General features: G+C 37.1%; 2 protein-coding genes across 4 annotated transcripts in view; one reads left to right on the forward strand and one right to left on the reverse strand.

Annotated features, from left to right (window-relative positions):
- Positions 1 to 5,086: 5,086 nt before the first annotated feature.
- Positions 5,087 to 11,469, forward strand: LOC137008877 (RING finger protein 223). The gene is made up of 2 exons (XM_067370632.1): positions 5,087 to 7,304; positions 10,294 to 11,469. The coding sequence occupies exon 2, from the start codon at positions 10,338 to 10,340 to the stop codon at positions 10,992 to 10,994; it is 657 nt and encodes a 218-aa protein (XP_067226733.1). The 5' UTR covers positions 5,087 to 7,304; positions 10,294 to 10,337; the 3' UTR covers positions 10,995 to 11,469.
- Positions 11,470 to 11,715: 246 nt separating this feature from the next.
- The window catches only part of ptpn11b (protein tyrosine phosphatase non-receptor type 11b), a 35,341-nt gene continuing 26,974 nt past the window's right edge, over positions 11,716 to 20,082 (reverse strand). Inside the window, exons 9-15 of one of the 3 annotated variants that reach the window (XM_067370631.1) lie at positions 19,182 to 19,313; positions 18,825 to 18,979; positions 18,584 to 18,651; positions 18,347 to 18,498; positions 17,106 to 17,206; positions 16,634 to 16,748; positions 11,716 to 15,009 (exon numbers count right to left, since the gene is read on the reverse strand). In XM_067370631.1, the coding sequence (XP_067226732.1) occupies positions 16,667 to 16,748; positions 17,106 to 17,206; positions 18,347 to 18,498; positions 18,584 to 18,651; positions 18,825 to 18,979; positions 19,182 to 19,313 (690 nt within the window). In that variant the 3' untranslated portion in view covers positions 11,716 to 15,009; positions 16,634 to 16,666. The remainder of the gene's footprint in view (positions 15,010 to 16,633; positions 16,749 to 17,105; positions 17,207 to 18,346; positions 18,499 to 18,583; positions 18,652 to 18,824; positions 18,980 to 19,181; positions 19,314 to 20,082) is intronic. The other 2 variants (XM_067370630.1, XM_067370629.1) reach the window with 2 other exon arrangements.

The following is a 20,082-nucleotide window of genomic DNA, read 5'->3' on the forward strand; positions in this document are numbered from 1 at the left end:
GTAAAGATCCATATTTCCCAGCATGCTTTGCAAGGGACTGCATTAAGAGAGAAAAATTAAGGGATTAAAGGAATTTCATGTGTTTTTCAGGAAAGGGAAAGATGTTGTTAGTTTATGTTAGTGTTTAATGTGCAGTTATGTTGGACATTTAGAGGAGTTTCTGTAATGTTTTTGAATTTTGTGGTTACCATTATGCAGAAGAGTGTCAAGATCATTTATTAAAGTAAATTAATTCAATAAATGTGTTCACCTTACGCAATAAACATAACATTATTAAGTAAACTTCACATATGTATTATGTAACAGTGACATTCAAATGATTTGTATTTACTCAAAGAAATTTTGTCAGCTTTACTTGAATTCCTTTTGTTCATACAACTAAATTGTTATGTGTACAGATTACTCAATATAGTTGCGCGGAACCACTTGACACTTCTTTTTAAGTAAATCCAACAATTAATTTTTTTGAGTGTGTATGTGGTAATGCTGGAGCTCATGTGTAACTGAACATGCAGGTTGCTAAAGATAATAATTATTAATCCAAATAAAGATAAAAGCAGGATTGATACAGTTATAGTTGCGTCAAAAATGGATACTGTTTACAACTTCCTCCTTTTAAAGGTGCCCTAGATTCAAAATTTGAATTTACCTCTGCATGTACATGGAAATGACATACAGTGAGTCTCAAACTCCATTGTTTTCTCCTTCTTATATAAATCTCATTTGTTTAAAAGACCTCCGAAGAACAGGTGAATCTCAACATAACACCGGCTGTTACGTAACAGTCGGGATCATTAATATGTACGCCCCCAATATTTGCATATGCCAGCCCATGTTCCCAACATTATGAAAGGCATTAGACAAGGGCAGCCAGTATAAACGTCTGGATCTGCACAGCTGAATCATCAGACTAGGTAAGCAAGTAAGGAAAATAGCGAAAAATGGCAGATGGAGCGATAATAACTGACATGATCCATGATATCATGATATTTTCAGTGATATTTGTAAATTGTCTTTCTAAATGTTTTGTTAGCATGTTGCTAATGTACTGTTAAATGTGGTTAAAGTTACCATCGTTTCTTACTGTATTCACGGAGACAAGACTGTCGTTATTTTCATTTTTTAAACACTTGCAGTCTGTATAATTCATAAACACAACTTCATTCTTTATAAATCTCTCCAACAGTGTAGCATTAGCCGTTAGCCACAGAGCACAATCAAACTCAAGCAGAATCAAATGTAAACATCCAATTAAATACTCTACTTACGCGATTAGACATGTTGCATGACGAACACTTTGTAAAGATCCATTTTAATGTTAATAAACTCGGGGTATAAAGCTGGTTCATGTAAATGCTGAAATCGCTCCAGGTGCACATGTGGATATAGACACAGTCAAAACTCAAAAACACAACTCTTTTGATTTTTGTGGACCAAAATAATTGTCATTTAGAAGTATACAAATTTTGAGCAACATATAGACTAGAATTAAAAAAAATTTTATGGCTTAATTGGTCATGAGACACACTAGACAGGGCAAAGTGCATATGACAAAATGTGACGTTTTCCATGACGTTTTCCATGTGACCTATTTTTTATGAGCGTTTTGATGGCTTCCAATGAAACATTTTATTTTTGTTTGTGCATTTTTGTTTTTCCTTTGAGGTGCATTTTACCCAAATCATCAATTTAATCAAACTATAACCCTGGAAAGGGCATAGCAGTCCTCAGCCGCACACATTTCTGGTTAGGAGACGTCACATGTGAGGCATGTTGGTTTATGCTGTTGATAAAAGCAGTCATACCTGTCCTCTGCTGTCAGGAAATAAAGGGAATCTTAACAGAAATCTTGATTGGCGTCCATAATTATGTGTAGCTTCCGTGGTGGACGACAGCCGTTAGCTGTATTGTAAGATAGAGGTATGTGTTTCAGTAAACACACATACACTCCCCCTCGACTCTGAAGCTGTCGAGCCACATGCTCTTGTTGGTTAGACTCATATTCACATGCATGACAAAGCAGCCACCTTTTCCAACAGTACTGTATTCTTTGAGATGGTTGACACAGGTGAACTTGTGGTCCGTATAACTTTGTCCCCATATTATCAGATTGGCCAACTCTGTGTTATAATGTGGATCTGTGGATCATGAGATATGCCATTACACAAACATGCACCTCTCATTCACTGAAAACCATTGGAGAACAGAGCTTAACCTTAGACTTCAGGGGAAATATTTAACAAAAGTATAATTAGTTTTGGTCATTAATTGTGAAATTAATTATGAGTGGAGGATTTCCCCAAACAGTTTTTCAACTCCTAAAAGAAAAAATGCACTAAACATTGAATCCTCTTGAAGTAACATTATTATTTATTTATAAATCATATTAGCAGTATAAAACAGCTGGAGGTGAGGAGCCTGCTAACTGCAGAATTTACAATTCAATTTTTTATGATTGTTATAAATACATTAATTCAATAAATATACACTCTAAAAATGCTGGGTTAAAAACAACCCAAGTTGGGTTGAAAATGGGCAAACCCAGCAATTGGGTTATTTTAACCCAGCAATTGGGTTATTTTAACCCAGCGAATGGGTTAACCCAGCAGTTAGGTTAAATGTTCGCCCAACCTGTTGGGTAGTTTTATTTAACTCAACTATTGTTTAAAAATTACTGTATAGCTTACTTAAAGGGTTACTTCACCCAAAAATGAAAATAATGTCATTTATTACTCACCCTCATGCGTTTTTAGTACATTAATGGATCTTGAGAGAGGAAATGTCATTGCTGGCTATGCAGATTTCAACATTTTCAACAATTTGTATTCCAAAGAGGAATGAAGCTCTTATGGCTGTGGAACGGCATGAGGGTGAGAAATAAATGACATTATTTTCATCTTTGGGTGAACTAACCCTTTAAAGCTGCAGTCCATAATTTTGCCTCTTTGTCACCATCTCTGTTTGAAACCTGCAATTGCAGTTGTTTGCGGAATTATCATCTTTATGTTCTTTGACTTGCGCTTCGGCACGGCTCCTCAATGCGGATGAATCTAATGTTTGCTGTCAATCACCACATTGGTGTGAATACTGTACTTCGGAATGTCATCTGAACAAGTAAGTAACATGTCTGCCACTTTTGTTTTGACCAATTGAGGGGGGAAAAAGCATTACAATAAATCGCGCTGCCAATGGTGATTAAATTTAATGATCGCTTAGCTCATATCAAGTCAAACTGTGCAAATTATTATTATTGTTATATTTTGTTCTCAAATTGTTAATGTTAACAACATCAACATTGCATTTAGATAGTCGTTAATTTGTCATACCGAGACCATACAATCCGCCATCAAAATGATAAGTTTAATTATTGCAGCTGCTGTAATAAAAAAGTTTAAAAAAAATTACAAATGAAATAATGATAGAAATAATGTCTCTTCTGTATTAGAAAAATAAATAAATACCTAAAAAATACCTCTGCTATATTAGCAATCCAAATTTAACAAATAGCTCTCACAAACTTACAAAAACTAACAAAAAATATATATCTTTAGTTTTGAACACTGGCTGGTTATGCTCAAAATTTGATTTTGGATCATTTTTAACCATAAAAAGTTACAGCTTTAAAATGAATCCAAAGTATGTTAGAAATGTTCAACTCAACTTGGGTTGTTTTTAATTCAGCATTTTTTAGAGGGTGTGTCTCAATCAGTTCCCTAGCTCCCGAGCTTGTGAATCAGTATATCGTGTACACGAATTCGGGCACTGGTAAGGACAGTAAAAGATGCTGGTTCACTACACATTGGGACACTTTATTTCCGGCGACGTGACAATGTCCTCATTGTACAACATCACTGCTGGTATTTATGAACAACAACAGAGCTGATATTTTCTGACATTACTTGTAATGTTATTTAAAGTACATTATGATTAATTATTTGCTTGTTACATAGCTACGTGCAACATTTCAGCCGTGAATATATTATAAATGTTAGCTAGACTATGTTCATTACCTGTCTAGCGATGTATGTTTATGCTGAAATATAATAAAATAACGGTTTGTATTTTTAAAAACATCTATCGCGTATTATGTGTGAGTTGGCTCACGTGATTCAAGTATGGTGCTTCAGAACTTCCGTTAAGGGAGCATAGTGAGCATCGATGCTCCTTGGTTTTCACAGTGCATTGTGGGACTTTTCAGGGAGCGAACGTTTCAGTGCTCTGAAAGGATTCTGCTATTGAGACAGCCCTTAAAATGGCCGACTCCCTGGTCAGTGACTACTGAACTAGGGAGCTGATTGAGACACAGGGAGAGTGTAGCTTTTAATTGCCATTTGTAGACTTCCTGCTCAGTAATGCAGGTAGGTCCAGGTAACTACATTTTATCACATTATTCAATATCATGATAGTAAAGAGAGGGCAAATCCCAGCTAACCAAAATACGTGACTGTTACGTAACTGCAACGTAATTTGGTGACCAAACTTTCGTTGTGGCGACGTAACTAGTTACGTCGTGGCAACCGGAAAAGTGAAAGTTGCCTATACGTCGCCACAACGTAACTTTGTGACGTTGCCAGTTAGTAACTGCGACGTCGTGGCAACGTTGTGTATCAATAGTTGTGTGTTGGTCATCAGTTGGTAATTCTTATATTTATTTATTTTTCTATGGGCGGACATGCAGTAGTTTAACCTAATTTATGTCCTCATTTGCCCAAACTAATGTAAAGGCTATTCCAACAGCTGTGAACGATGAATGCAGACTCGAAATTGATTCAATTCATTTATTTTGAAAAACACACAGAACATAAACAAAACTCCAAATAAAAATAATAAAATGCACTCAAACTATAAATAAAAACATATAGCCTACAGCGAAATATAAAATAAAAGCATTCAAGACGTTTTGCTCTCAGTATCATTAAAAACATATGCTATGCTAACGTAACATTTTGCTAACATATATTTCAGACGATCAAGGAAATCACAGAGGTAAAAATAGTAACAAAAGTACTTAAAGTAGACTGTGGGTAATGTTACTTAACCAATCTGACGCAGTTGGTGAAAGAAACATTTTTTTCTTAAGGGGACATTTCAGTCTTGTGTCTGACATTTAATTACACGTTTTATATTGCAAATTCTGGTAATAATAACATATAAAGAATGTGTAAATGATGGTAATGAAATTACGAGCACATGACGTTGCTGTTACGTTGCCAGTAAGTCATGGAATGACCATTATATTACGAATAGAGGACGTATCTGGAACGTCCTTGGTAATCTTGTAACGTTAGGAGAACGTACTGACGACGTTGTGAGATGGTAATGTGATGGTAATATTATTACGGGCATACAACGTTGTAGTTACGTTACTAGTAAGTCATGGAATTACCAATATATTACGAATAGAGGACGTATCTGGAACGTTCTTGGTAATCTTATAACGTTAGGAGAACGTACTGACGACGTTGTGAGATGGTAATCTGAAGGTAATGAAATTACTGGCATGCGACGTCGTAGTTACGTTGTCAGTTAGTAAGTCATGACATTACCAAAAAGTACAAATACATTACGTAACTGTTACGTCGTGTGTTAGCTGGGATACTGTCTGATTTTTTTTTTAAGAAATAGAATTAATATTTGAACAAACAAACCACATTGATCCACAATAACAGATGGGAATTTAAAACATCTTGTGTTTTCAGTTGAGTGGACTTTGAAATAAGAACATTTCACAACAAATAGGCCTAGTTCTGATTTTTTGTTTTGTTTTTCCTTATAAGGAGTTGATGTATTTTATCGCAGATTTAAAGTCAGTTATAGTCAGAACTGCCTTTATTTAGTCCCATCGGTGTTTCACAGGTAATTGGGCGAGCATTGTTGTGTGATCATGTGAGACCTTCAGAGAAGTATCGGCCATGCATTCTCCACATTCCTGCGGAATGAGATGCAGAGGAATGACAAGCATCTGAAAGTGGAGGACTTGATATTGACTATTGGGGATTAGGTTATATTAGATAAACAGATTACCATCAGTTTGGCTCACTCTAGGTACTTTGTTGTCATTGTCTGTTTACATGTCCAGGTTGAATCGCATTATAGAATGAATAGAATCAAGAGCACATCACTGTATTGATTATTCTTTCAGAGATGTTTGTGATTGTTTTATGAGGCAAAATGTATTGGATTATCTCATCCCATTTTTCTTTTCTAAGCAAAATTCTGTGGAATCTCAGACTAAACATGAACTTAACCAGTCCTTTTTGCCATATACTGATATTTGTGCTTGTGCTACTCTATAACCAGCATAAGACAGTCAGCATTTGCAGGTATTCTCGACAATTCCCAACATCTTATAATGCCATAAAACCATTCAAGCAAACAACTTTATTTTATGATGCATTATAAATTTTTCCATCTCTTCCCTATAACACTTAGAATGGCAAATTACTGTAAATGATACCTCTGTTTATCTAATGCTAACCAGTTAAGAACTCATGAGAAAGAATTTGAAAGACAAGACGACCCAAATAAAGAAGAATGTGTTCATATAATAATGATACTAAACCTCATACAATAAAATGAGACTCTATTATGCGAGATGTAGCTGACCATTCATGTGTTAGCTTTTGCTAAGGCTACAATGTTTGCTTTGGCACTGTTATTGTAGCTTTCTTGTCTGCACATTGACTAGACCAACATGTAAAACTAGCTAACTATATCTTCATACATTCTAGTGAGCAGCCCATGTTTTTGACAACTTTAGACAACTTTCTGAAGGCATGTTTTCTGATTGTAGTCAGAAGCTAAAATGCTAATTTAAGAGTGACTGCTTTAAATGTTCAGTGTTAAGTAAGTGATTGGGGAATGATTGGGGAGGACTGATCGACAGAGAAAGAAAAAAAAAGAGGATGGGCAGATGAAGAGAATGGAAATGTTATACTATGAATATGCTTTCCTTCATCCCATCCCTCCTCCTCCCCCGTCTCTGGCACTCCCTCAAGGCCATGTTATTGTTCCTGCCTATCAGTGTCATTACCATAGCTAGTGCTGAAAGAGAGTAGTTAAATTGAAGCAGGTGAGAGTGGACACGAGACACCGAGAAGGAGTGCGGCAGGTACCGGCAGCCCACCTGCGTTCTGCTCCACTTTTAACAGACTCCTAAGAGGAGGACATTGCATTATCAAGAGGATTGCTGACAGCTCCAGAGCTGATAATGCATTTGTGTCCTTAGGGAGGCAAAGTGATGAGAAGATAAAAGAGGAATCACTGGAACAGGGATAACACTAGAGCTCAAGTTATCAGAACAGGTAAGAACATGTGCAATGCTTGTCAGCCACATGTGGCGGTACTTCAGCTGATATAGAGAGGGGAAGCCATTTGGAAATGGAAGTGAACTGAAGAAAAACTGGATGGGTTACTCAATACCCAAAGGGATGTTAACTTTAACTGTCTATTGTGTGATTCTAATCTCTGGAGAGATTAGGCTAAATAAAGACTGGAGAATAATATAGAAATACAATATCTGAAAGAAAACTCCAGATCTGATTGAGAATAAAGTATGGCTAGTATTTCAATTTTTACGAGTTTTAGAAGAGGTTGGATTGAAAATAACATAGGGTGCATGACTAAAGTTCATTAACTGGTAGTCAAAGTGGTGAACTCAAACTGTTATCAGAGGTCTGATAAAACTTTTACAGTGTACAGTGCATGCATAACAATACAGTAAAAATATCTGATAGCCTAATTATAAAACATTACAATATATGCATGAGATTAAAAATTAAAAATAAGATGTTATAAAAATCGTTTTAAACACTAGAAGTGAATTTAGGCATCACAATTATTAAATTATTCGCATTTTGAAAGATTTGAAATTATTGTTTGAAGGCAAACGTACAAATACGGGAAATGTGCATGAACAAATAAATATACGATATAGACAAATACATATAGGGATGCATTATATATCGACCACCATATCGGTATCGGTCGGTATATGTTCATTTTTCATGTTATTGTTATCTGCTCAATAAAAAAAAATTGTCCGATATATTAAGGTGATAAATAATGGATTATTTCCTTCAGCTGAGACAATTCAGATGCACACTGTTCACCATGATGGTTTTGAATTGCTTAAAATATGATTGGATATGCAGCGCAAGTCAGTCATATAGGCTATATAAGATTATAATGAGAACATTATAATGTGCATAGGATATTGCTTTTAATGGTGAAACGTTTGTCTTTGTGATCAGGCTTTCAAAAATTATATAAAACAATTTAGATTTAGATTTATTGGCAAATATATCGGTTATCGGCTTTTAAATATAAAGAATTATCGGTTATCGTATCGGCCAAAATGTTCATATCGGTGCATCCCTTAAAAAAAATCTCTAATATTGTCTGATAACTGATATGGTATCAATATAATTTGAATATAAAAAAATGCATTTTGAGATTTGGAATTATCAGGGGGTTTTTTATCCTTCCAATTTTGCTGTAAAACATAAAGATGTCGACAAACTGACAGAATGTTAATGAAGCTGTTTATATGTAAATGAAATCAGGAAAATCTCTGTCAATAAGGGTTCACTTACAGTAAACAGTTTATGACCTTTCCCTGATAAAAGGACATAATCTGTGCATTAGCTTGCAAAGGTAACTGCAGTTTTGTCCTTGGGCTTCAACCTAGACATAAAATCAAATTAGTAGAGCTACAGTACTTTCAAAACCCTCCTAATCTTCCCTAATGGCTCGTGTTATCAAACAGAGGGTCTGCAGGTGTGAGGGTGTCATATGGAAGTTCAAACATCAGGGCGCACTGCACACGGAGAAGGAGAATCAGGTCAAGAACATTGTCAACTCTTATTGTGCCTAGGGAATAACAGAGGCGGTTCAGTTAATGAATAACGATGAACTCGTGCACCAATGACGGTCAAACAGTTATATGGTGAAGTGTAGATCGTGAAAGAAGATAGAGAGAAAGGACTGAGACTGCAGGTGCTCTCGAGGCCATGGCTCTGAGTCTGGGGGTTTTACACAGTGCTGAGAGACTGGCTGCCTGGGCACCGGCCTGTTCTCCAGGAATGCCAAAGCCAGAGCAATATAATGGAGAACAAACAGGAGCATTGTGCAGTGCAGGGATGGAGAAAGAAACACACACACACATGCACGAGATGCCCTGAAGGGTTTGTGAACAGGCCATCTGCTCTCAACCAAACCCCTGCCTGAACCTGTGCAGGAACAAAACCACTTAAAAGAGAGGCTGGATTAGATGCACATATTATTTTGCTCAGGGTGGGCTCTGAGAAATACGTTGGTGTATTATACAATGTAGTGAGCTGTAGAGTCACCTTGTTGATAAAATTCTTCTCGTCTCCAAATGCCAAGACCAGTGGAGCGATGACTTTTAGAGAGCCTTAGTGCGCTGAAAGAGTTTCTGAAGGACAGTGGTGCTGACGCTGGCTGAAACAAGGACAACAAAGCAGTCTGTGTCTTACCAACGTTGTAAGCATGTGTTCTTGACCTTTTCGAAACTTCTGTACACCCTTAAAAAAAGTTGATACTGTAATTAGAACATTTTTACAGCTTAATGCCTCAGAACCTTATACATTTTTGATTCTTCAGAAAACCAAGAACTTTTGTAATAAAATAAAAAAGTAATGTAGCGACAAAATATTCTTGACAAAAATATGGGTCTTGATAAGAATATGGTTCTTTGCTAATCCTAAAGAGTTGCGAAGAACCATTAAAAGAAGAACTTTTTATTGTAGACATCTTTAGAAAATACCATGTACTGGTGCATTAACCCAGAAACCAATACTGATCTGGAAAAAAGGAAAGGTAAACTCCTAAAAATTGGATAGAAGTTCAAAAAACCCAATTAAAAGGAAGATCCACTGAAGAACCACTATTTTTGTGAGCATATATAGTCTAAAACAAGGTAATACAGGTGGGCAAATATATTTGTAACAGTGTATGCACAGTAACAAGCTCTTAAGTAGAATTTTACTGTGTAGAACTGATGACCAACTCAAAGTCACAGTTAATTCAGTTAAAGGGCAAAGAGTCAAACAAAGGCATGTTGTTAACTTTGAACCTGTCTTCTTGCTCAGGCTTGTTCTGTTTGCACAGTCATGTCCATACAAATGCATATTCTCAGTGTTGTCCATACACAAACATTTGTAAATCACCTGATGGTAAATGTTTACTTCATAAGCTGTGCCCTAGTTCTGCTCTTAAGCCTATAAAATGAACCTAGAGGTGACTTTTAGATGTTTGTCTTGCTTGTTCTAGTGAATCTGCACAAAGAAGCGAGTGGAAGACCATAATCCTGCGAGATGGAGCCGAGCCCAGTGGTGTGGCACACCCAGGGGGTCCTGCTGGAAACTGACCTGGAGAGGGTGAGCTCTCATCCCGAGTGCTCCATATGCTTCAACACCTACGACAATGTTTTCAAGACGCCAAAACAGTTGGACTGCACACATACCTTCTGCCTTGAGTGCCTTTCCCGCATCATGGCTACCTCCATGGACCCTCAAGACCCTAAAATCTCTTGCCCCTTCTGCCGCCACCCCACTACCATCCCAAAAAAGGGGCCTCCAGCGTTGACCACCAGCCAGGAGGTGCTGTGTCGCCTGCCAGTCCACCAGCAGCAGGAACAGCCCGTATGGATGGACGGGGAGAGGCTGTGCTACCAGCGACCAATAGACATGCCAGGCCTGCCAGCGTTCTGCATCTGCGTCGATATTGGGGCCAGTGGGCAAAGTGGCGTATCTTCTTCCCAAACTCGACCGCGACTTGGGCTTCTGGAACGGTTGATGGATTGGAAACGTTTGCTGCTCTTTATATTCCTCATGGTGTTGCTGTTGGGGATCGTTTTGTGGCCTCTGCAGTGCATTGTCACGACTGGCTCCATGCGTTGTTCGTCCAATACCCTGCAGACGCCTACTACTACAGCTTCTACTACCACACTCACATCAGTAACACTTAAGTGAGACTGACGTCTAGATTGATGTCGGACTTGCAAAACCAGGTTGTCTGTTTAGTCCGTTTACATCCAAGCCTGTTGGGTGCTGAAGGAGTTACAGCAAACAGCAAGGCTGCAGTAAAGACTGAAGAACTGCATTGGTATCTTTATTATATCTTACAGAATATGTGAATGAGTGTCAAAGCCAAGTCAGTGCACAACAAAATCGATTGATGGCTAAATGTCTGCCAACAATGAGCACATTTAAAAAAAAAAGGTAAAAGTGTGGTCACATTAATGAAAAACAAGGACAAGGTGATACATGGAGCACCACTCACATAGAAGTTACTTTCAAACCAAGCAGCTTTCTGTTGGTCAACTCAACGGGGCGAATTAGTGTGACCAACATGAACACAAGTGAAATCTGCATGGGGAAATCTTTCGCCGTCGCACAAAACTCCCAATTGCTTGGATTTCTTTTGAAATGACTGGATTTTGCCCACAAAACTTCAACAAGTGACAGTAAATGTGACCTTAATCCAAAGAAAACTGAATATTTTCTACATTTGTATATTTGTTTATATATTTTATTTGATTGTATTCCATTCCATGACATGTATTTTGTTTAAAAAAATAAAAAATAGCAGTTCCTGCAAACGGCACAAGGAAGTTCAAGGAATGGGGTCAGCGAATGTTTTTCAATTTTAATAGGTACAATATACATGATATCACTGATAACACTGACAAAAGAAAGGCAAACAGATTCACGTGGCTCTAATTTATCACTTCCTTCTCTGGGACGGTTAAACGAACACGCCTCAAAGAATAACCGTCTGAAACCTAAGCCCTCCAGCAACGTGTCCTGTTAACTCACTCCCACGCCCACGTAAACTACTCCACCGTGTGTGTTTTGTAGGGATGAATTATTAGCTTCCCACACCTAGGTGTTTTTATGAGAAAATGAATGTCAAGTTGATTATTATTAAACCCTGAAGAGTCAAGGAAACTATAAAGAAGAAAGGAAATAATATATGGGTCAGCAAGCGTTTGTTTGACGAAAGGTGAAATGAGTCAAAGACAATTAGTTGAAAGTTCCCAGTGTATGCTTTATTATTCAATAACTAATCCTGAATTCTCATTTGAGACGCAAGTCATTACATCAGGGCAGAAGGCATTTTAGGCTGAACCAGTGCAAGAGGGAACACAGTCTTTACCACACAAGGACAGTCAGCACAACACGATTCGGATCAAACCTACTGATCACCAACTGAGATTAAAAACACCCACCAACATAGTATTCAAGTAAATTTAAAGAGAAGACTTCAAAATTATGATAAAGCCAGCAGATAGTTATATACTGTAACTGTTGATGTTTTGTATAATAATAATAAATGTTAACAAATCATACTAAAACAATATGCTAAACAGCTGTGAAAATTTCCATGACTGTATTAACAAACAAGTGAAATGTATAATTTACAACAAATCAATAATTGACCGAAAAAAGAAAAGATCTATAACGCAAAACACTACACTGATCAAGAATTCATTATATATAAATCAGAACAAAAGGACATTCTGGCAGCAATGGACACTATACCTTTCAGCAGTTCAAGTCTTAATACGTCACTCAATTTTTGACCTTTTACCCATTTTCACAGAGGCAAAAAATAAAACAAATTTTAACAGCAAACGAACAGCTTCCAAGCTTTCAGATGCCAGTAGCACATTGCTCTCACATGATCAGGTACATAAATCACAATTAAAATTCATTCAAATCAGTCAGTCATTCCAAGGACAATGATTATCATATGCAGTGACATTGCTTTTACTTCCAAGAAGGTCTAACAAACTGGTTCTCTAGTAAAAAAAAAACACAAACATCTAATCCTTCCAAGTGCAAAAAAGCAGACCCTGGCCTTCCTCAAACACGTACGGCATCTCTTCAGCTCATGACATCACAGATCCCCTCATGTGATCAAAACCAACGGCACTTTCACAGTCAGACGCTGTGATTAATCACATATATGTCGTTTTATTTAAGCCAACATGTACACTCATTTTTTTGTTGTTGTTTTTAGAAGAAGTCACTTATGCCAAACGAAGCTGCATTTATATGATCAAAAATACAATCAAAACTGTAATATTATTACAATTTCAAATAAATCTTTTCTATTTTAATATATTTTTTAAAATGTCATTTATTTCTGTGATGAATTTTCAGCATCATTCCTCCAGTCTTCAGTCACGTGATCCATCAGAAATTCAAATATGCTGATTTGATTCTTAAGAAAAAATACTATCAATGTTGAAAACGTTTGTGCTTTTGTGGAAACTGATTTTTTTTTCTTTCAGGAATCTTTGACAAATAGAAATTATTATATAATATATTATTATAACAGAATATTTAAAATAGAAAACTTTTGAAATATTGTAAATGTCTTTACTGTCACTTTTGATCAATTTAATGCATCCTTGCTGAATATGAGTATTAATTTCTATTAAAAAAATAAATTAAAAAAAGCAATTCCAATAAGGTCATCGTACTATCGATGCTCGTGTCCAAATAAAAAAATCTTACTGACCTTAAACACTTGAATGATACAGTAATTATAACATCGTATGACATCACCGCTGACCTCACCCAATAATAGCCGCGTCTGGATTACAGCCATCTTTTAAATTACTTTTTTCGTCCTACACAAATCTATTCTTTAATCTTAGCTGAGGGCCATCTGGCCTGCCTCATTTTTAGCTGAAGTCTCCACCGAACTCCCGTTCACGTCAACGGCTCGGCCGACATCCTGATGTGCCCCCTCCTTTGTAGATCTTTAGTAATACCACGCTTTTCATTTTACGTTATTTCATTCAAAGGCCTCCTCAGTGCAATCACAACCCACTATGAAGTAAAGAGCTTTATCGGGCTATTTATAACACCGAAAAACACACATACCCTGTTTATATGTGATAAAAGAGCTTAATGTGTCTCCTCTGAGGAAAATGTGGAATAATAGTCAAAAAAAAAAAAAAGAGAGAAATGCATTATATTCAAAAATGCCAGGCCTAGATTTCATGATCACATTCACAAATATCACAACAAAAGATAAAACTGCTCTAAAGGAATCATAGTTGCAAATAAAACGACAAAAAACGAAACTAATAAAGGCTCATCTGATGTTTTCAGAACAAGAAAGTCTATGCCTAGAGGGAGGAGCCCGCTGAGGAAGAGGCAGCCTGATTGGTTGATAAGCCTTTGATTGACAGTAGCACTTGTCTCCCTCCGACTGTTCATTAGCCTGGAGGTAACGCTCAATAAAAACAGCATCAAAGCAGAAGCTTTCACAAATATGATGTACAGGCTGCTAATTGGCACATACTGTATAGATTCAACCACACTGTACCAAATCAGTCCGTTTAAAACACCTACTTACATAGAGTATCCAATTCATTGGTCGAACTTTGACCAATCACCTCTCATATCCTCTGAAAAGAAAAGGGGGATTCTTGAGTCCCGGGCGGTGTACTTTTCTTCTTACATCACTGTGCCGCGAGTATCACTCAGCAGAGCGCAAATGACCACTGCTTGTGAGAAACTGAGAGATATATATCAGAGTTCTTTGGTTACAGTAGACGACATCCAGTAGACAAAGCAAGGTCTGGAAACAGCCGTAGACAGCATGGAACGAGCGTAGCTTCATCCGAAGTTATGTCACTGAGTGTAAATATTCATTTTTCAAATATATTTCACACATATACAAACTATCATGTAGCTTAATGCAGTGTAGGCTTGTTAGATTAGAAGGGGGGAGCGAAAGCACCAAGTCACACGTCCTTTGCGGGAACAATTTCGGCTGCTAATCAGGCACTTGATTTTGGAGTGTGAGTTTCTCAGACGTAGTCAGTCAGGAAATGAGGAGGAGCCGATCTCGGTGGAATCTCCAGCTGAGCGGCGTCACCTCAGCGTAGGTGCTGCTTGTCCCCCCTCCAATGCCATTATCCAGTGTCGTTCTGTGGTCAGGTGCTTCTACACACCTCTGCTGGAACTGCAAAGCAAGAGATGAGAACATTTAAGGGATGCATTGTCTTAACAGTTGTGTCACTTTCACACTGGTGAACTACATTGGTTGCTATAGTGATAATGTAGGCGTCAGCATGATGCCAAATGACTTCTACAAAGGCTGAGACAGTGCCAAGCATTCGGTATAGAAAGAGAAAAATGAAAAATGAAATTTCTTTTTGACACATCCCTACTTTTTATCCCCATTTATCTAGAATAAAATTTGCCACATCCTGAAAGACAAAAAACCTATTTGTGTGATCTAACATAACACTATTCATATTTATAAAAAAACCACATACGGATGTGAGTTGGATCGTTTTTTGTTAAGTCTACAAATAACTAAACAGATTTTAGTCAGATATGTCTACATTTGGATTTTGGCTGTCAGTGTGAACAAAGTCATAGAAAAATGTAATATAATACATCATTCCTAATCCTATGAATTATGGGATTTAGAAGACCAGTGTGAAAATCTATTAAATAAATACTTGTTCAAATACCAATAGTCATCGGTCATAAACAGTAAATCAACATACAGTACCATTCAGAAGTCAGTAAGAATTTCTAAGGCTGTATTTGTTTGAAAAAAATTCAGTAAAAACACCAATAATGTGAAAAATGATTACAATTTAAAAGAACTGTTTTCTATTTTTATATATTTTAAAATGTCATTTATTCCAGTGATGGCAAAGCTGAATTTTCAGCATCATTAGTCCAGTCTTCAGTGTCACATGATCCTTCAGAAATCATTCTAATATGCTGATTTGCTGCTCAAGAAACATTTCTTATTATTATCAATGTTGAAAACAGTTGTGCTGCATAATATTTTTGTGTATGTATAGAAAACTGATATTTTTTTGATAAATAGAAAGTTTGAAAGAACAGAATTTATATGAAATTGAAATCTTGAAAAAAAGATTATTGTTATTTTTAATAAAATGCATTGTTTTACTATTAGTTTACTATTATTTAGATTTTATGTTATGTATTTATTCATTTCTACAGTAGGTATTTAGAAAGCAGACCAAGTACAGTTGCCAACCTTTTTTTTTGCTCCATTTTAACACCTATTTGCCACTTGTTTGCCACCTGATGTCACCTGTTGGAGTTTGGGTTCCTTGCCGCTGTCGCCTTTGGCTTGCTTAGTTGGGGACACTTGACATTTGACTTGACATTTGATATTCAACAGTGCTTTGATTTGCCTGCATTGACACTATTCTTTAAGAGCTGCTGTGCAGCCAAAATAATGTACCAGTTATCAATGTAAAGCTGCTTTGACACAATCTACATTGTAAAAAAGTGCTATATAAATAAAGGTGACTTGACATGAGTTGTTGTGATTATTCTTTGAAGTATGGTGTTATTTTCAAGGCAAACAGTGCCATTCTGTAAGATTATACTTTTTATTCTGGTGGGCTGCAACAAAGACACAACTGCCGCCCCCACTGGTTCCTCACTATCTTTCTCCTAATTGTTCTGTTTCTGTCTCTCAACTTCAGCAGCCTTGATGTAGGTGTGTGTAATCGTCTGTGTGTGTGTACGTGCGCACACATAAGAATGTCTGCAGCAATGTGTAACACTGTGAGAGAGAGGGTGGAAAAACATACTCCCAGAATCCCTGAGACAGCAGCCCACATGGCTTATCTCCTGGTGTTACTGCTGGTGGAGCCCTTTGGATTTTTGATATTCAAATTCTCATACACGCTGGAGTCATCGTTCATTCTGTGGAAGAGTAAATAAAGAGGATTAGGTTACTAAAATATAGAGGAACAAAAAGACATCTATTACAGTATATGAGTTAAAAATGACTAAATTGAAACTGACGCACAAACACATTTTATGATTTGATGTGCCATCTGAAGTTTCATATTATGTTTATTGTTCTAGAACAACTGACTCACAACAGCATCAGAACCCTTTTGACGGAAAATGATTCACTTAGGAACAAATACCTTTAGAATTGAGGAAGTGTGGGAGATAGTACAGTTTACCTTAAGAAACTCATTAACTGCGTTCCAGTAACAACACTGTGTGGGCCACAGAGTGTGTTTGCGTGCAAAACAGGATATCAGCACTTACACAGATGAAGAGCGAGACGAGTTCATGTTTGGCTTGGCTCTGGCATTTGTCATCTGTGGGTACTTGATGTTAGAGTATTCTCTCTCCTTCGTTTTATTCCTCTGAAAAGGTAAATAAACAAAACAAGGAATATTAAAATGACACATTACATTTGATCAAATAAGGGATGCCAAATATTTAAATTCTTTGTAGTTAACATGTTAACACATTCATTTTCTTTAAAAAAAAATAAAACTAAATAATGTGCAGTTATTGGATTTGGCAATTGTGTGGATGATACTTATAGCGATAAACACTGTTGCTCTTATGAACTTTCTTTTCAACACAGAATCCTGATTTTTTTTTTTCATGGTTTCCACAAATATATTAACCAGCACATCAGCTTTTAACATGGATGATAATCAGAAATGTGTCTTGAACACTAAATCATTCAATTAGAATGATTTCTGAAGGATCATGTAACACTGAAGAGTGGAGTAATGATGCTGAAAATTCAGCTTTTCCTTCACAAGAAATGGTCAAATAAACATACATTATACAGCCTTGTTTACAACTGGTATTAAGATGCATTTTGGTCAATCAGATCACAAGTAGATGAGGCAGACACATACCCGTTTACACTTGCCATTTTAATCCGTCTCTTTTGTCCACTTTCAACCACTTCTGTCCTGATTTCTTCGAGGGGAAGGTCTATGGGTGGGTAAATGTATGGGCTTTTTCAGATCTTTCGATCTAATGGGCAAAATAAGCTCAAGCAATTTACAATTTATATTAGCTTTCATTTCTGCTCTGATAGTCACAAGACCACACTGACCGCTGTGGGCGTGTGTTCAATCAGGAATAATAAGAGAACATTGTGCTTGGTACGTTTTTCATCTTCAAACCAAACTTGGGTCTTCAGCCGACAAAGTTTAAATCCCGTCTGGCTTGCGCGCTTCCCATAATGTGTACGCATTATGTCAGTAGGCGGAGAGTAAGCAGTCTTTTGTGGCTGTTCGAACGCATTCGACCACATGAGCGTTTACACTACAAAAGCAATCCGGTTGAATGCGTTTTCGACTGCCACTGGAAGTGGTTGAAAGTGGACAAGCTCAAAACGTTTTAGACCTTGTTTCCACCTGTATTTGGGGTCACCCACTTGTGATCCAATCAAACAAAACAGATCTTAATACCAGGTGTAAATAGGGCCCAAAAAAGAAATATGTCACATTAGCATCAGTTGAAAAGAAGTGTTCGTATACCTGCTCCTCTTCCAGTCTCTTCTGAGCGGTGTCAATGTATTGCTGAACAGCCATGTAGATAAACTTGTACTGGGCCTCGGTCTGAACCATACCGGATCGTTGCTGGCGCACTCTCTGAATGGTCTTTGGGATGTCAATGTCACAGTCCAAACCTGAACAGTCCATTCAGTTTTGTTAGATTGTATCATCAAGAGGCATAAAATTCACAACAGAGATCATTTTGTACGAAACAGCTACCTTGTCTGTTTATGATGTCGATAAGGATGTCAATCACAATAATTGTGCCTGTTCTTCCAATCCCTGCACTAGAATGACAGTGACAAATGGAAGTTTAGATTATGGAATACACAATTAAGAAAAAAACATAATACAAGCAATTCAGTACGGCAATTCTTTATCATTATAACACTCTAAAGACTACATTACTCAAGATAACGATGAGTAGATCATGTGAAGCTGAGTGAGGTGTGCATAATACCTGCAGTGAACCACTATCGGTCCACTCTCTGGAATGGCGCTCTGGGTTCTGTTCACTTGCTCCAGGAAGCTCAAGACTCCTCCTGGTTCATTGGGAACACCATGATCAGGCCAGCTCAGGTACTGATAGTGCCAGATACACCTGGGAGGCTCTCTCTTTAATCACAGATGAACAAAAATACATCAGATTATTATCAAAGAAAATGAAGACTTGGACTTAAATATAACATAATACATGTTTGAGGTCACTAAAGAAAGTTAGAAGGTTCTCTCTAAGCTGCTACTGTAAACCAAAAAGGTCAAAGGTCATTCCTGCCCTCTGGTACTGTCATCTCAACTGTCATCATGCTGCTCTTACCCTGTCTAGACGTGTGACTTCAAGCTCTCGCCGTATGTAGTCCTGAGCTGTGTGTTCCTCAATGTTCTTCACAGACACCTTCCCAAACTCCTTTGTTGAATTTAAGTCCGGCCAGTACCGCACACACTTATTCTATAGACAGAATTTAAGTTTTCACATTTAGTAACATTAGTGATGTTTTCAAATAGAAATATTTTTCAAATCTAGTAATAAAGTTCTCAAATTAAGCATTAAAGGGTTAGTTCACAAAAATGTTTTTAATTATCCCATGATATCACCCTCAAGCCATCCTAGGTGTATATGACTATCTTCTTTCAGACGAACACAATCGGAGTTTTATGAAAAATATTCTGGCTCTTCCAAGCTTTATAATGGGAGTGAATAGAAACCGAGATTTTGAAGCCCAAAAAAGAACATCCATCCATCATAAAAGTAATCCATACGGCTCCAGGGGGTTAATAAAAGCGAAGCGATGGGTTTTTGTAATAAAAATATCCATATTTATAACTTTATAAACTATAATCACTAGCTTCCGTACACGAGTCGACTTCCAGCGGAAGTTCGACTTGTTGCACGATGTGTTGACATACACAGGAGCGTAGAGGATAGAGCAAAACAAGACACCGGTCACGATTTAGAAGTCTAAAATGAGAAATTTTAAAGAGAAGTTTCAGAGGAGCTTGAGTTTGTTGCCCAGTCCTATTTGTTTGAACCATGAGAGGTGTCTTCTCTCACCTAAAGCTTTAAGCTACTCCTACATCCTAGAAGTCAGAACTCGACTCATGAACGTGCGGACGGATGTCACCGGAAGCTAGTGATTCGAGTTAATAAAGTTATAAATATGGATATTTTTCTTACAAAAACCCATCAATTTGCTTCAGAAGGCATTTATTTACCCCCT

This window comes from Chanodichthys erythropterus, chromosome 20 (assembly GCF_024489055.1).
Source record: "Chanodichthys erythropterus isolate Z2021 chromosome 20, ASM2448905v1, whole genome shotgun sequence".
NCBI classification, from domain to species: domain Eukaryota; kingdom Metazoa; phylum Chordata; class Actinopteri; order Cypriniformes; family Xenocyprididae; genus Chanodichthys; species Chanodichthys erythropterus.

Coding starts and splice junctions, on each gene's coding strand:
- LOC137008877 (XM_067370632.1), top strand. CDS start 10,338: ATGGAGCCGAGCCCAGTGGTGTGGCACACCCAGGGGGTCCTGCTGGAA.